Source organism: Manacus vitellinus, unplaced genomic scaffold (assembly GCF_001715985.3).
Source record: "Manacus vitellinus isolate BGI_N305 unplaced genomic scaffold, ASM171598v3 scaffold_10_pilon, whole genome shotgun sequence".
Lineage (NCBI taxonomy): Eukaryota > Metazoa > Chordata > Aves > Passeriformes > Pipridae > Manacus > Manacus vitellinus.
The window spans coordinates 1,044,002-1,061,710 of record NW_021938838.1 but is presented as its reverse complement, the minus strand read 5'-3'; the positions used below and the strand labels follow the sequence as shown (position 1 = coordinate 1,061,710).

The 17,709-nt window shown below is 50.1% G+C and overlaps 1 protein-coding gene across 1 annotated transcript in view; it reads right to left on the bottom strand.

The window, feature by feature from the left end:
• Positions 1–17,709, bottom strand: part of GNAO1 (G protein subunit alpha o1) — a 78,568-nt gene that overhangs the window by 25,815 nt on the left and 35,044 nt on the right. Inside the window, exon 2 of the mRNA XM_018082564.3 lies at positions 9,178–9,338. Within this exon, the coding sequence (XP_017938053.3) occupies positions 9,178–9,338 (161 nt within the window). The remainder of the gene's footprint in view (positions 1–9,177; positions 9,339–17,709) is intronic.

Sequence of the window (17,709 nt, the reverse complement as noted above, 5' to 3'; positions counted from 1 at the left end):
TTTGCCTGGACTCTGTTACTGGTTCCCAGCTCTCAGCATCTGTAGCTAGCATCAGCCTCCTCCTTCCCTTTCTTTCTCCTGTTCCTGCCCATTGCAGATTTGGCCTCACTGCTCACACACTCCCTGGCACAGTATTTCTCATATTTGGGACTGCAAGACCTTGGAGATGTTTAAGTGAAAATGTTTAAACTGACATTAATGCTGCTCAGTAGGATGTGCTGGCTGGTATTTTCCTGAAGGAGGATTTGGAAATGGTTTTTATGCTATCACCAAACCTTATGTACCAAGAGCAGTACTGAGGGATTGGGAAATTCCAATTTATGCCATTAAAAATGCTGTCAAAGCCTCAGAACTACAGTGACTGCTCACGTGGTGTTTCATGGCCTGGCTTGCAATTTTAGAGCACTAAGTTTCTTTTCAATGCTGGTGCTCCCAGCAAACCTGCTGCTTGGCACTGGGGTGGCAGCATAGCCCAGGAAGGGAGGCACCACAGGGAACCCAGGGAACCAAGACAAGGAGCTCCAGCCTGCTGACCCACAGCACCAGGGGCTTTGAGGGGGTCTGGCAGCTCTGCCTTCCTCCCAGGGGCTGTGCCACCCTCCCTTCATGGGCACACATCTGGTGCCTCAAACCATCATTGCCTGTGATTGCACAGCATGTCACAATGTTCACTATATCCTTTTTTTTTTTCCTCTTCATTTTTTGTTCTCTCTTAAAGCCTCAGCCCCTCAAGGTTGGTTATTAGATGGACTATTTGCTTAAGGAAATAAAAAAGGACTTTCCAGCTGTCCTGTTCACAGACAAAGGGCTTTAAAGCATAAGTCAAAGGGTTTAGGAAGCAGCAGATAAAAGCACTTTTCCGATGGTTGTCTTAATATATATTGAAAAATGAGGAGTTTTAGCTAAGCTTGTGATTGGTTTTGGATTTAACTCCTAACCTTGAACTTGGATTTTGGATAAAACTCCTAACCCGAGCATGGGGATGCTGCACTCTTCCAGCAGGAAGGGTGTGTGTTTGTATAATGTCTGGCCCCCAAGAGAGGGTGGGGGGAAGGAATGGCAGCAACTGCACATGTCTGTGGGCCTGACAAACTGCCCCACTCTGGCACAGCACATGTCCGAGCAGGGGCAGGACCAGGGCCAGGCTGACCCATGCAGGAACAGCCCCTCCTGCACTCAGGGGAGGGGAGCTGAGGAACCTGGGGCAGGGAAAGGCTGTGGCCATGAAGGAGGGGGAAAGGGAGATGACTGCATCCTGAGCACACAGGGCTCATCAGTCCCGCTGGGCAGGGCTCCTCCTGGGCTGTTCATCCCGTGGCTGGTGCAGGCAGCTCTGCCCCAGAGCTCCCGGAGTGCTGCTGTGTGCTCCACAGGCTGCAGCTGAGCCCCCTTGCAACTTTTCCTTCCGAACTGGAATGATTTCTGGGACAGGGCCTGGGGATGGCGGTGGGGGGACCGTGCAGCATCTCTGTCACCCCGTCCCCACCGCTGCCTGCAGAGCCCAGTGAGGACAGCTCGCTCCACCCCGAGCCTGGCTGCAAAGAAATCCCTGCGTTCCTGCCGTTCTTTGCCATTTAAGGATTTCAAACAGATAACAAATAGCCGGCCAGCCACGTGCCAGCACCACGCTCACCTCCCGGCGCCGCAGACGGTGCCAGCCCTGCCGCCAGCCGTGCCAAGAGCCCCGGCACCGGTGCCCTGGCAGCTCTGCCTGCAGGCACTGCAGCACCGGCAGGGTGGGGGCAGCCGGGCAGGGCTCACAGGGTGCTGGCACGGAGCAGGAATCACCCGCACAGGGGACATGTGCCTTGCTGGAGCCAACCCATTCCCTAGGGAGCCTCTCAGAGCAATAGGATGCCCCGGGAGCCTCTCTGGGCAGCTCTCAGGAGACACCTGCCCTCACCCAGATGAGTGGGGCTGTTTGCCTTGCAGGGCAGGCTGTGAGGGCAGAGCTGGGGTGCAGGCTATGACAAAGCTTGGATTCCGTGGCTCTGCAGGAGAGGAGGAGCGGGGGCTGCGGGTTCCCGGGAGAGCCTGGACTCCCTGGCTGTGAAGCCGCATCCCAGCCCTGCCATGGCCCCGCGCGGGAGGGATGGGGTGAAAGGTGGGAGCCCGCAGGGACGGGCTCGGTGCAGGGTGTGAGTGCTGCCTGCGGGAGGGCAGAGCCGGTGGCAGAGGGGGCTGCAGCCAGCACTAGGGGCAGCAGCGAAAAAACAAACTGAGCCGAACAAAAAAAACCCAACCCCAACCCTCGGTGGCAGCCTGCCAGCTCCAGCTGGTTTCGTAAGGACATTTCAGCCTAAAAATACACAAATACTCAGCCAAAAAAAGTCCAATCTTTCTGTGCCGAATCTGTCACCCACAGCCCTTCGCCAGGCAGGAAGAAATTCCTGTTGGGTCTGTCAGTCGGAGACGAGAACAGATTATCTGGGGTTCAGGACTACGGTTCAGCAGGTTTGCTGGGGGGAGGATGCCCTGTGCTGTGTTTATAGGTGGTGCTGGCTGCTCCTCATCGCTTGGCAAAGTGTGAAAAGAGAAGAGATTGTTCCCAAATTCTTGCAGTGCTCCCTCCTCCAGGCAGAGTGAACTACCCTGACTCCCTCCCTCTCATGTGGGAGCTTTGCCATAACGGGGACAGCCCTGATTGGTATCGTGGGTCATTAAACAGCAATTTATTTAGTCAAGATGTCAAGATTTTACTAATCCCCAGGCCAAAGACAACACTGTTACGACGCAACACAGCAATGAAAAATGTCAGGGAGGTGGCAGGTACTGCTACATCTTTGTCTCCAGGGAATGAACTACCTGTGTAGCTCATCTGCTCCTCCTGGCAGTGCAGTCTGTACCTCCTGGGTCTCTTCAGATGGATTTTAGAGAAATTTTGGGGTGTAAAGAAGGATTACAAGAGGGGAAGTGACAACACTGTACCACCAGTGTTTGCCTGTAAGATCCATATCCAAAGCAGTGCTGAGTTTTCAGCAGAGCTGGCTGCTGGATTCGGTATTTCCCATGGAAAGGCAGTGAGCAAAGCTTTGGAGCTCTGGTTCAGCTGGTGAATGCTTTCCTGGTGTTCCAGTGGGGGCTGATGGCATCTCAGATACTCTCCCATGGACCAAGAGGGGATACAGTCCTTCAGAAACCAGGTGCTCACATGGGACAGAAGGTCCTGATTTTCCTTCTCCTTCATCTTCATTAGAGGTTGCATGAACTTCAGGCAGGAAATGTCTTTCCCTGATGACTTGCATGTGTGGCTTGGGAAGGGTGAAGGGAAGAGCCCAGCCCTGGGACTAAACTTCTGTGCAGCCTCTGCTCTGTGGAGAGGCTGAACCCAGGAGAGAGAAGGTCTGGGGAAGCTCTGCTCTGCCCTGGGGTCTGAGAGGGGCCAGTGGGATCTGAGAGGGGCCCAGGGGAGTGGGCACTGTCACAAGTGCCAACACCCTGTGATGGAGCTGGGTCAAGCAGAGTCCTGCAGTCCTCTGCCTGTGGTGAGTTTTCTGCCACGGAAGCTCAATCCTCATGCTCTCCTGGTGGGACGGGAAGGTGAGCATTGCTTGGCACCCACCTTCAGGATACTGTGATGTGGTCTCCATCCACCCTGCTTTGGGCCAGAAGAGGCAGCCTCTGGAGAGATTGCACCCAAGTTTGGTGAAACTGGGTGTTCCAGGTGGGTGAAGACTGGGGGTGAGATGCTAGAAAACATCCAACTGATTTAAAAGACAATGTCTTTCCTGCTGTGCCCTTCCTCCACCTCACACTCAGCCCTAGGTGAAGCCATATAACAATAGCAATTCCTGAATTTATAAGGATAATAATGAAATCTGAGACCTCTGCCAAGCCCAAGCCCTGCTGGACCATAACAAGCTGAAACTCAGACTGCCCATGTCCTCACACTGACCAGAAACAGCCCCACTCCAGACAGTGCAGAGCTGCTCCTCCCTGGAAATCCATTTGCATCTCATTTGTGGGAATGGAGCCAGGCTGGTGATTCCAGTCAACCAGCTCTGGCCTTTATGGACTGTTTTGTTTGCTTATTGTAGGGGGAACTTAATTATTCAGAGCTGGTGGGCATATTTACTTACTGGGGTAAATTAAACCATAAATTCAGACAAATGTACCTACCTCTACACTTGTGATGTATTTTGCCTTTCTGCTTTATTGGGCTCCAAGACACAAAGGTGGGTTGTTCAATAAACAGCGCAACGCAAGTCATCCCAATTAATTGGATTGTTCCATTTATGCTGCTACTGCCTCCAATTAAATGCAAGGGAGCACAAGTGACAGGCACGAGTAAGACGGGTGTGCAGAAAACCATATTCTAATGCAAAAGCCGTGATGAGAAAATGGAATCTGTGCACCTGACGGGAATATTAATGCAAAACCTTGACCTATAATTTTCCTTCCTTCAGTCTGAGCGCGCCAGCAACAATTGCAGCTCATTAAAATGGATCATGTCCTGACAGTCGTGCATAATGTCCACGTCCCACAAGTCCAACGGTCTAAACATTTACCTTGCTGGCTTCACCAGCAAGGCAAACATTTAGACCATGGGACCTGTGGGATGTGGACGTTGTCACGGAGCTGCACGGTCCTGCACGACTGGAAACAGGAGACTGCAGCAAAGCCCCAAGACCTTTCCTCTCTCATAAACACGGTGTTATCAGAGAAAGAGGGATGGGAAAAAAAAACAAACTCAAAAGTGCCAGGAGGGGTTGGACCTCTGGAGTTCATCTGGCCCATCCCCCTGTTCAAAGCAGGGCCAAACTTAAAAGTTAAATTCAGTTTGAAAGTTAGTTCAGGTGGCTCAGTATTGAGCATTTCCAAGGACAGAGATTTTACAGCCTCTCTGGGCAGCCTTTCTCAGTGCTGCCTTGTCAGGGCTCAATCTGGAAGCTGTTCACCACATCACAACAACATCTGGCTCTACTTTCTTAACTGCTTTTCTGATGCAAAGTGTGTGTAGGCACGTGGGATGCAGTAAGTATCAGTAGGGAAGGTGATAGCATCGTGCAAAGACAATTCTTTTGCAAGGAAAATAGATCAGAGAACAGTCCCACACAAGATGGGGTGAGAAGGAAAGCACTGCAGTATTTTATTCTGAGTTTGGTGCTGCTTTTCTATAAGGCTCTGCCAGAGCAGTTCTTGAAGATGGAGTAAGCAAAATGCTGTCCAGTCTGGGCTTGGTGTTTGGCACAGACTTGAGATGTCAGGGCTGTGGACAGCTGTGGTAGAGCAGCAGACACAATTGCATCTCTCTTTCTCCACTGAGCAGTGAGGTCTGTATCCCTCTCTGGAGGCATCTCTCCCTCCCTTTGCTCCTGACTGAGAGAGCCAAAGGCAACAAGCTTCCTAGCCCTGACACCTCTGATATGTGTGAAGATGGATGGGTTGAATGCAGGCCTAAAATATTTTACATTTTCACGGGAGTTTCACAGCCCTGGCATTATCAAATGATCTTTCAAAGTACTTGGAAGCAGGAGGAGAATAACTTGAGATGGATTCTGGCTTTTTTGTGTCTGTGTACTTGCAAACTGTCTCTGCCTACACATCTTGCAGGGCCTGTGCCTGTTTGGAGACGCACATGGAAAATGGGAGCTCGTGTGGATGCTCCGTCTGCTCCATTTCCCCCCTCAAGGTTGGAGGCTGTTCAAAGCAGGTCCCCATCCTGGGTGGTGAAGATCAGACTTGCCCTGTGTGCTGCACTCCACTGACCAGGCTAGTTAGGAACTCGAGGCTAGGAAACACAAGACGATTTTAAAATCTGAACAAAAGTAGGAGATTAGGGAAACCAGCTGGAAACCTCTATTTTGCTGATTTTGAAAGCAAAATGTGGGTCACAGATGTGCTTCCACAGACAGAAACTGGCTAGAGAAGAAAAAGACATCAGCAGTGCCCAGACTCTTTGATGATCAGAGGTAGATTTAGCTCCTAGGCACGGAGACAAGAAAGGAAGAGGAGACAAAATAGGAATAAAAACATAATCAAGATATTAGGAATGTGGAACGCAACCCACCCGTAAATTTGCCTCAGGGAACTACGAAAAAATGCAGTAACAAAAAAAGATGAAACCAACTGCTACATCTTACTCTCTTCCCTTCTCTTGCCACCCTTATGGTTTTACTGTTTGCAGTCCAAAGCACAGGAGGTCCATTACAGAACCTTCCCTCTTCCCCAGTCATGTTTTTTCTTTGCAGTAGTGCTGTTTTCTGCCATTCCTTTGCAGTAGATATAAAATCCTTGCTAAGGACAGGCAGACTTTGGAGCCTAAAATAAACCAAGCCTTGCAGGGAGGTGTTAAGGGAGTGTGTATTGGAGACTAGAAAGCAATGTGCTCCTGCCCATCTTTGATGGGAGAGCAGAGCTACAACTCACTTCTTGTTTAGCCTAATGCAAAATATTCAATTTATTTTCAGTGATATTGATGACAGACTGGTAAGAGCTGTGCTGCTGATCTTGCAGGCTGCTGATCAGCCTGTGACTTGGCCTCCCAGGGGCCTGACAGAAGGCCCATTGTCCCAGACATTTACAAACCTCAAGGTAAAGCACTGGAAGAGCAATTAAGAACAAGAGCAGCCCTGACTCAGAGAAGCCCAGGTGGTGGCTCCTCAGGCACAGACAGGCCATGGGGGAGGTTGGGAAAGCAGGGAGGGCATGTGGGGGGTGGGCTCTGGGGGAAGTGTCACTGCTGAAGGTCCCCCCTGTGCTGCCTCTGGGCTTTGGGGGACACGTGCTGAGCAGCCGTGGAGCACCACCTCCAATTCCTGCAGCAAACTTCCCTCCTGCCAGCAAACCCCCAGTCCCTGTGGCTTAGCACCAAGAGAAGCCCAAAATAAAAGCGGTGCCAGTCCAGCTCACTGCCTGTCAGTGTTTCTCAGACTTTGGGGAACTTCAGATTCAGTTCTTGCCTGGAATTTATTTTTCTTAGCCCTAATGAAAACACATTTTGTAGTTGTTAGTGTTTTAAATCCAGCATCAGTGTCAACAAAGATAAACCTTTTCTCAGGGTGGGGAAAAAAAATATAAAGCTGTCCAAAATCTTTCAGTTATGCAAACGAAAACAACCTCAAAGCATTGAAGGATTAAATGAAAAATATGCCTCTTTTCACTGGGAGTCCACTGGGTGTGAATAAGTGCCAACTGAGCTCTCACTTGCATCACCATCTAGCGTGATGGCACCAGGGCCAGAGGTGCAGCAGGATGTGTTCCTGTGCCCTGCTCTGGGAGAGCATCTCTGCTCCCAGGGACGGAACCACCAGAGGCTCCTCAACACCAGCAGGTCTGTAAATGACAAGGACTTTGCCATCTTCAGCCTCACTATCCAACCCAGCCCAGGGAAAACAAGTGTCCAGCCACAGCACACAGCCCCCCTGGCAAGGAGGATCGTGCAGCCTCCTCTGGATGAGAGTGATTTTGTCCAAGGCATAGAAACTCATTTTGCTGGGCTGCAACCCCACACTGAAATTGCTGTGAATACCACAGCACAGAGCCTCTTCAGCTCATATCTAGAAACTGCTCGTGGTTTCAGAGCTCTTGCTGATGAATTGCCCAGCAGCTGGTCACATTGGGAGGGCTCTGCTTATTATTTTCAACTGCTATCTTGCATGGAAGGAAAATCAAAATACTTTCCTCAAGGTAATTGGCTCTAAAACAATTGAAGAATTTTTCACAAGGTTGTAACGCAATTAGGACTGGCATTTTAGATAATTTATATCTCTAAAGGTATGTTTATGCCATCATACCCTTCTTTTGTGGAAAAAAAAGGGAAAAAAGAAAAGGCTGCCAGCAACAGAAGGCTGATTTTGCTGTTACAGGCAATGAAATGTAGATTAAACACGGGCATCCACCTCGTACTGATTAAAAGGCAGCGTAATGCTGGGATCATCTCTGAGGTGTGAGGATGGATGGGTTGGATGCTGTGTCACCAGCCACACATCTGCAGGTTTCCCATTCGTTTTTCCACCATTGCCAAGTGATGTGTCATCACTCTCCTTCTGCTGCAGCCCCGCTCCCAAACTGCCCTGCCAGCTGGGTGGGAGGAGCTGGGACAGGCTGGGAGCACCAGGCCCCCCCACAGAACACAACCAGCAGCCACACCACTGCTTGGGTTCATGTTTTGATAGATATCCAGGAAAACCCTGAGCAGAGTTGCCAAACAATCCAGACACACAACAGAACCTCCAGAAGTGCAGGAAACAGCTGGTGAACTTGTTGGTGTGGGATACTGAGCCAAAAGCTTGGACGTGGCATTGCCCTGACACCATTGGGAAGCCTCTATTTCCCTGACTACCAAAAGGTCTAAGGGTACAAGTGGATAAATGATTGCTCTGTGCTTGGCTGTTCCTTATGCTTATACTGAACCACCTTTTACTGCCCCAGACTCAGTGCAGGGCCAGGGGACATTCTGCCTGACTGCAACAACTGCTGCGACTGAAACCATGGGATGACAACCTGGCCTGGGTGGAGATGGACAGATCCAATGAATTATCATTACAGATGGACATGAACTGAAACTGGGGAGACAGTCAATGGATATGAACTGAAACTGGGGAGACAATCAATGGCTCTTCAGAGCCAGAGCAGCCACTGATGGGCAGATGTCCTGTCCTTATGACGGGGTGAACCAGAGCCACGGGTTCAGACAATTGCCATTAAAAAACACCTGGATGTGGTGCCTAATGGCAAAGATGCCTCTGATTGTATTACAGGAGTAACACAACACCACTGGAAAAGCAAAGAGGTCCCTCACCCTTGGCTGTAGCCCAGGTGATGTATCAGTACACTGAACGACCGTCAGAAAAGCAAACCCCAGTGCTGCACAAAGCAGGTGATCACACTCTTCTGTGCACAGTCAGATAGACAGGGCAGCCATCAGCCATGCCCGTGGGTTGGGCTGCCTCTATTCACTAGATCCATGTCTGCAGAAACCTACCTTGAGCTGTTGGGAGCAATATGGGAACCTGGCCTTGGGGTCATGGACCTGACCCCCAACTGGCCAGAAAGGGACACGAATGTCCTGCCTGATCCTTTCTGCCATGCAGCAACCTTTGACACAACACACACCCCAGTCTGTAGCAGAGACACATTCAGTTCCACTGCTACGAGGTCCCTAACATCAGTTAGAACTTTGGCAAGCCCAAATGCATCTCCTTAACATGAAAGACCATGGGCAGGGATACTCACTATTGAGCTGAGTCGTTAAGTTGATATTCCCGGGACCGGTTGAAGCATTCTTGGATCCCAGAGTCTGCCCAGAGTCTCATCATAGCTGACAGCAGCTCTGGAGAGAAGGGCTCTGTGTCCTCCATCCGACTTACGACATCGCAGACCATCTTGGCATCAGCCTGCAGGGCAAAGAAAGGAGAGGTCACAGGGATGCTCAAGGCAGAATTTGGAGCCAGAGACTTCAGAAGCAGTTCCCTAAACCATCACGAGTGAAGAGGCTGTGTTTCTGGGGATGGGGCTTCAGCATCCACGCTGTGTGATCCAGCAGAAAGGGCAAAGGAGGACGGAGCAAGGAAGTCACAAGGAAAAAGGTTGTTTGTGCAATTCACCTCATGTCAACAAATATTTCTGTTCAGCAGACAAAGCAGTCTGCAGTGCACATGTGTGGAGTTTCTTGGGAACAGAAAGAAATGGATATATGTACAAAGTTATTTAGAATTGTTGTCAAAGTGACGCACACCCTGCAAGGACTCTCGCTTTAACCACGTGTGGAACCTTGCTGAAGCAGGGCTTTGGTATCAGAGAGGATGGCAGAGAGACTCCAGGAACAATTTTTTCCAGATGCTGGTTTATTGCTTTTCCTGAATTCTTGTTCTTTGCTATGAGCCCCTGCTATGAGAGCTAATTCATGCTAATGCAGACCACCTTGGCTGGCTGGGGTGCTCTGTGACTCACAGGGGGAGGAATCTCCCACGGTTCAGGAGCACAACAGTGAGGGAAGGGCCAGCTGGCCATTTTCAGATGGAATCTTTTTTGGTGAGAAAAATGAGATTCACTGGAACAGCAACTTTTCCTGGAGGATAGTGCTCTGACACAACTTGGGTCCGGAAGATGTCTCAGATTTAGGATGGGAATGTCTAGACAGCCTTGGAATAGCTGAGTTCAGCCCACTGTGATAGTCTACAGTGGCTGATGCTTTACTTGTTTGAGAAGCAGGACAACCAAATTCATGACCCTCTCTGCTTGCTTTGCAAGAAGTGGATTTCCCACACCACCCACAGACTCAGAAACCCTTGGGGTGTTGGAGCATCTGCAGAGTTTTTCTTTCATTCCTTCAAAGATGTCTCATATTTCTACAAGCCGACACAAACCCAATTATTATTTCTATAACTAATTGGAAAAGAGGAGCTCTTATTCCTTATGTGTGTACAGCAAACGTGTGAAGACAACCTCTTTGTTTTATCAGCTTGTGTCTCATCAGCCAGATCGAGCCCATTCCTGGCCAAACACAGGTGGAAGCCTTCACCTTCCAGGGTGTTTGACCTGACCCAACAAAGGCAGATCAGAAGCCCAAGTCTGGCAGAGGGGAGTGCAGGCAGTGCCCGTGCTTTGCTGGGCACAGTTAGAAGAGGAGGAGTGCCCATGCTGAAGAGCACCCCAATAAACTAATGGCATGGGTGGATATGACAAGGTGTGTGATGGGGCCTGCACGGCCAGGATCAAAACTCCTCTTTATTGAAAAACTGCAGGGCACCAAACTGCTGGCACTGGAGAGTGAAGCTGCTGGAGATGTCAGTGCTCAGGGAAAGAGCCTCAAGTGTCCTGAACATCCAGCCTTTATGGGCTGAAGAAGTCTCAGTACTGTATGTATCAGCACTGTATCCCATAAAACTTAATGGGGTGGACTCTACTTTGAGGGCTTTATGAACATAAAGTCTCACAGAGTGCTTAACTTCGTATTTTAGTGCCCAGGAATCTTCCCAGCCCTCTGTACAGACTCTGCTCATTTCAGAGGAACAGTATTGGTGACTCACACCTCAAAGCCAAGACAAACCAAGAACCTTGAAGAGTTCAGTTAATTTCAAAAGCTTGTTTTCTGCCCCAGAGTGCTTCGTGAGCTCAGTGAATATTCATAAATCATCTGTATGGTTTGCCTGCCCTGCTGGAGCTGCAATTCTGCTCTTTTCACAGACTCTAAACGACACAAACCCCACTAATGGCTGTGTCTGACCTGGCCCCGTTATTTGTGCCTGGCTGGTGCAGGAAAAGCATCCAAGCTTTCAGTCAGGTAAAAGGAGGCCTTTCTATGTTATCCTGACCACTGAGGGGGTTATAGGTAGAAGTCACAGATCTGTCCATCTGTCTGTAATGGCAAAGCACATTTGAAGCTCTCCAGCTGTTATGGGCAGGGTCTGGGCTTCTTCTGAGCTTTGTGGATTTAACTACAGGCTGCTTTCTGCAAAGCATCAGAGGGAACAGCACAGTTGTCATGTTTTCTGTGCTGGGAAACAGCTGCCTCACCTTTTCAACTACTGAGGCTTGTGGCAGTTCCCTGTGAGCAAGACCCACCACAGGAGAGTCTGAGCAGAAGATACAGCTGAACAGTGAATGACAGGGCAGAATGGGAGCCACCAGGGACAGGCATCTCTGGCTGTGGCCCTCGGGTCTGCTTGGGCCAGAAGTGGGGCTGAGCATGTAGGGCAGGGGATTATTTTGGTACATGCTCCTCTGTGGTCACTGGAGGTCCCTTTTGGGGACAGGTGAGGCTGCCCTCCTGCAGCATGGACACCTGCCTGCGGGGCAGACTGAGAGTCAACAGACTGGAGCAGGGCTTGAAGGAAAGTTTATTGCTCCTGCTGAACGGCAATAAAAATATTCCAGACTTGGTTTTATTTTGCAGAGTGAACCATCGAACTCTTAGTTTTATAGACCCAGAAAAAGCAGGTGAAATGAGTGTTTTTAAAAATACTCCTCTCCCCTGCCAAGGATGAAGCCCCTCTGTCAAGAAGCATGGGGCCATCCAGGAGTTCAGGCATTTGTTAGATGATTTAACGAGCAATTACGGATCCAAGAAGAGAAGATATCCCTTTCTTTTCTCACTCTCCAGGCTGCATCTCAAGCTGGGAATGACATTAAAACCTCCAGCCCCCTCTGGGCCCAGCAGGTAGGTTTTTAAATACTGCCTGATTGACTTTTCCCTGTCCACCTCCCCCGGGTCTGGCGCTCCCGCTTTTCCCGAGGTGAGAGGAGCGGAGCCTCCCGCCAGGCTCTGCCTCTGTGCTGCAGCCAGCAATTAAATACAGCAAAACAAAACAGGCCCCGCAGCTCCCATCCGACAGGGTTCCGTTAATGAATATCACGGTGGTATTTCAGCTACCTCGGGAGCTAAAAATAGGCAGCCCTTGGCTCCTGGGATTGCTGGAAGAAGCTACAAAATGGAGCAGGGCTGCTCCCAGCTCTACTGCCTCTGCCTTTCCAGCTGCTCTGGCTCCCGTCTCCTCGGAACGAGCCGTCTGGGAGGAGGGTGAGAGGTCAGGCTGGTCTCCTTCGTGCTGGTTCTTATTCAGCAGGAGCATCCCAGCCTATCCCTGCAACATTCCCATGTGTCCTGCTGCCACTTCCCAAAGGCTTGCACTTTCCATGGCAGGTGAAACCCTGATCCCCGAGTGGATACCTTCAGGTTGTTGGTTACAGAGAGTGGGATTTATCACTTTGTGTCACTCCTGAACGCTGGATCCGTCCACCTGCAGAGGGAGGATTAGAGCTGGCTGGGCTTGGCCTGGGGAGGCAGCTGAGCCCAGAGACCCTGGGAAGGTGAAATACACCCCCAAACTTCAGCCACCAAGCCAAAAGACCAAATCAACCTTTGCTAAAGACCAAACCTCTGCACTGGCTGAGGAATGGAGAGGGCTCTGTAGTCCCAGGGCAGGGTCTGAAATGCACAGAGATGTGAACCAGAAGCTTGTGAACAAGCAGGGAGTCAGTGCCTCACTCCTGACCCCGGGCTGGGCACCTTCCTGTGCACCAGTCATGCTATAAATCCAGCTCATGGGGACCTGTTCTGTCCCTAACCTGGACATAGATGCAGTTATTTAATTGTCTCCCATATGTCACTGTCACCAGGCACGCAGCCTGTGCTCAGCAGGCAAACCTGTGACTTCTCTTGCCACGGCCACACAGCCCAGTCAATGTGTTACCTTGCTGGAAGGGAGAGGGGCCCCTCCTGTCAGCCTCCCACTGCTGGCAGCCGTGTTTGGCTCTGCAAGCAAGTTATTTTCCATCACACCAATACAGACCACCCTGGACTATTTGTTCCTCACCAGCAGCCACGACCAGTGCCCACGGAGGTACCAGCAGAGCCCTGCCCTGTCTGCTGTGGAGTTGAACTGGAGTGGGACCCAGGTCTCTATCTCTGACTATTCCAGGGTAAATCCTGGCTCTGCTCCTTTGAAGTTGCCCGGACACTCACTAGGGGACTTTTTTTTTTCCCTTTTTTAATTCAAAAAGGAATAGTTTTCTGGAAGGGGGGAAATTTAAGGGATAGTCAAAGCCTTGTGTGAAGCTGTGTGGTACAAACCTGCTAAACCCTACAGAGCTGCACTGAGTTACACCCACAGGAGAGCTGAGCCACTGTGTCACATTGTACTGTCCTTTCCTTCTGGTGAACTAAATCCCAGTAAATATCATTTTTTGCTGTTATTTACTCTGATTAATGATACTTGTCACTCAGCCTGTCTCAAAGGTTAGCTCTGGGGCAATTTCCTCTGGTGGCTGGTTGTACTCAGAGCTGCATCTCAGAACATTTCAGAAAATCCATGCAGTGTGGGAGAAGATAAGCATTGCAATTTGGCTGACAGTGCCAGACAAATCAACACGGTGCTAGTTATCAGCAAGCAATCTCGTGGGAAAAGTAGTGGCCATCATCAGTCAGGGACCTGGGGGAAATCAAACTGATGTCTTGAGAGCGTCCAGCATCCAAAGAGAATGTCCCTGGAAGGAAACCTTCATGGGGCACCCAGATCCTGACCTGGGAGCACAGCAGCACATGGCTCTGCTACCCCAGTGAGAAATGACATCCTATAATTTAGGGGCAGAACGTCTCCTAAACTGAAAACCTCCTCTCCTCCTCCTTACAGAGTGTCCCAGAAATCTGGACCCTGCTTCCCAGCCGAAGTGTGGCTGCATCACAGCAAAAGCCAGTGATTTTCACAACATTTGCAGCCCGAGTAAATCCTGGAAACGAAGCAGGATTGGTGAATGTGCCTCTTCCAGAGCCATCCAGGGCCCAGCTCCAAGTCCATAGGAGTTTTTGGAGATGCTGAATAGCTGCACGTACGACTCTCCCCCTCGCTCTCCCTCACACATCTGTGTTTCAGAGCTGACCTCTCAATCTGTGGAAATCTGTCTGGCATGAAGCAGCTGCTGTGCATTGCAGGAGAGACATCCTTCTCCCTTCCTCCTCCACCCTGCCATCCGCCTTCAGAGCATTTCATCAGGGCCTCCCACCTCTGCCTGGCATTTGGCTTGCTGAGAGATCCTGGAAGGCACCGAGCAGGTAAAAATCTATCCAGTAACTTATTAAATTCTATCCCTTTGGGGAATACCTTGAGGTGGGCACCCAAACTACATGCCCTCTGCACTCTCTTTAGTTGGAGGTGGGACTGCAGAGCCCCAGGCACAGATCCCAGTGCTCTGGGTTTATGCTGAGCTTCTGTGCAGTGCTCTCCAGCAATTTGCATCACACAGCAAAGCCAAGCCTAACAAAGGAAGTTAGAGATGGTTGGCTTTCCACAGTGTCACAGTAGCCATCTTCTACCCTGCCTGTGTTAATGGCTCACAGAAAGGTTGGTTGACTTGGATACCAGGCTGAAGGGCTGCTGTCTGTCTGTCTGTGAGCAGGCAGACCATTCTGGATGGAAAACACAACCTGACAGCCACGGGGACGTCCAGAGCTCCTCCTGAGGTTGTGCTGTCTGGCTATCAATTAGTACAGCCCTGGTTTTCATATCCTTCTGGAGCCAAGATGGCACCATCACCTCTGACTGTCTTGGCCAAACAGTTCTCTGTGTCTGGGATGTGGTCTAGGATTTCTAGCCTGAAACCTTGTTACAGCTGCTTTTTTTCTGTCTGCTGCTTCCTATTTGGGGAGACATTGAGCAGGACTGATATTATAGATTATTATGGCTCTTAGAGCAGGCCAACTGCTCTGTGTTCAGTACCACCTTTATTCCTACCCATTCTGTATGATACTGCAGCTGATCAAATAAAAATTGCTAGCTGTTATGTGGGTACAACCTTCTTTTCCTCTCCTGCAACACACGTAAAATAATATTCCCCGTTTGCCTGGACTAATGACTATCTGGCAATCCAGGGACTGGATAATGCATGGACTAGACTAAGCTCTCAGGCTGCCAGCTGGCCACCACCATAATAAGAGTTCCTACAGCTCTGTGTCCTGTAGAAAATGCTGCTTCACTCACCAGAGAGGTGGAAAAACCCACCACCCAACAACACAGAACTCAACCTGCAAGAGATATGACAAGTCATTTCCTAAATTTCCTTTATTCTAGGAAATCTCAGGGTCTTCCCCTGTTCTTGAGGAGCTCAGAAGAGCTCCTGAACTGGGCAAGACAAACACGGTGGGTAGATGATCTGATTTTTCCAAGCAAGGATGGGAAAGCCAGAAAGCATGTGTTAAATGGTCTCAAAATAGGTCCTGACCCACCAGGTGCAAAGGAAGGTGAGAAAACCACACTCTGATCATCCCAGTCCCTTCTAAATCAAGAAGAGGGCATTCCTGAGAGACTGAGAGCCACTGCAGACTCCACAGCAACCCTGGGAGGGCGGCTCTGCTGGGCCCTCTGTCCTGCTGGCACCGAGCACAGGGCTGAGCGTGGGACCTGCCAGCCCCAACGTCATGCCAGGGCACAGACAGCACTGCCCACCAGGGAGGGGATGAGAGAGAGAGTCACAGATGGGGGACATTACCCGCATGGCTTCCTGCTCCGCAGGGAGGGCTCTGCCGCAGTGCCGAGGAGCAGAGACGAGAGAGCAAAATCCTTGCAGCTCACCGCCCTTCTCCTCTCTGTAAAACCCTCTGCCGGGTAAAAGTCCACAGAATGTAATGGCCCTGGAGTGTTTGTGCTGCAGGAAATGGCGGGGAAGTGCCTGAGATGCCACAGTGGGAGAGCAGGTGGGGAGGCTGCGTTGGCTCCCGGCGTTGGGAAGATAAACGGCTTTTTCACGTTCATTGCAACGCCGAGGGCTGGGCGTGAGCTGAGCAGGAGTGGTGGCCATTCCCTGGGAACCCGCTCAGGGTTTGGGAATTCCTGATGCCTTTAGCCTGCACATCCTCCACTCTTCAAATGTCTTTAAGATTTTCCACACCAACATCCCTCGGCGCGACCGCGTAAGGGTGGCAGGGCAGAGGGGACACAGCTGCATTCCAAGCTTTCCCACCACAAAGGGGGGAAAACAGGCTTTGTCTTTGGAACAGAAAGGGAAACCAGCCCCTATGGTGGGGGTGCATTCCCAGGAGAAAGAGGGATTTTTTTAACATCTCTGGCTAAGTGCCGCCTGTGTGGGATGATTTATAGGGCAGCGCCGTCCCGCTGGGGAGCCGTGCAGTGCTGGAACCCGGTAATCAGTTTAATGCTCAGAGCTCGGTGCTGAACAGTGGGTGCTGATCTCCACTCCACAATTAATCTCGCAGATTTATCAGTGCCTCATAGGATGAGGGGCTGAGGCTGTGGGTTACAGTCCTCTGTCCCTGAAGAAAGCAATGGTGCTTCAGGCAGAGGGAGCCCAGTCTCATTCGTGGTCCTATTTCACTTGGTGATCTATGCTGAAGATACTTAAAGGGGGTATGAGTAGGGGGAGAGGAAAAATCCAGATCTCCCTTCACCCTAACCCTGTTAAATGTCCCTCCCTGTTGCCTCTGCTCTGTAACCCATAATGGGATATCTGGGTAGGGATTTCTTACTGCTCTCCACTGAAGCAGCTACAGCAGCCAGTGGGTTCACTGTTCACACCCAAGCCTTCTGCCTGACAAGGGGTCTCAAAATTATTTCTTTCACTGCTGATGTGACATCAGGCCCCACAGCAGCCAAAGAACACTGATTCTTCCACTTGGCAGCAGAACTGAAAAATTAGGTGGTGTGAAAAATCAGCTTGGATGAAACATGTTCCCCTGCATTCTCCATTGGACTCAAAGGCCTCTGAAAAATTTCATTTCACATCCAGCCAAAGCACTTGCCTTAAGCCCTATCAAAATATTTTGAGTTGTTTGGGTGCTCAGTATTATTATTTTAGATTCATGTCAATTTTCAAACAAAAATGTTGTTTCTGAATGAAAAATTGGAAAAATGAAAGCAAAATACTTTGCCCTTTTCAGGAATGCAAAATCCTTTCGAAAAATCCTCATGTAATTTCCTCTTCTTCATGATTACCTGTAGATTTTTGCTGGATTTGTACATTTTGACTGGATTTTACAAATGTTTTCGGTTTCTTTCAGGCTGTTTTTCAGCAATTTCATAAAACATTTCTATCTAGCTCTATTAACAAGCACAACAAGAATTTTCCCATCAGGAGTCCTTTACTCACAGCTTATTTGCTGTTCTAATTTGAATTCTCACCACCTCAAATTTTCTGGTTTTTGGTGCTCTGCTCTTTCCCCAAATGTCTTACAAGATGATCCCTGCTGAGTGCAGAGGAAGGGGTTTTCCTCAGGTTTTACTTGGACTTTACAGGAACAAAAGGAGGTGCTTGAAG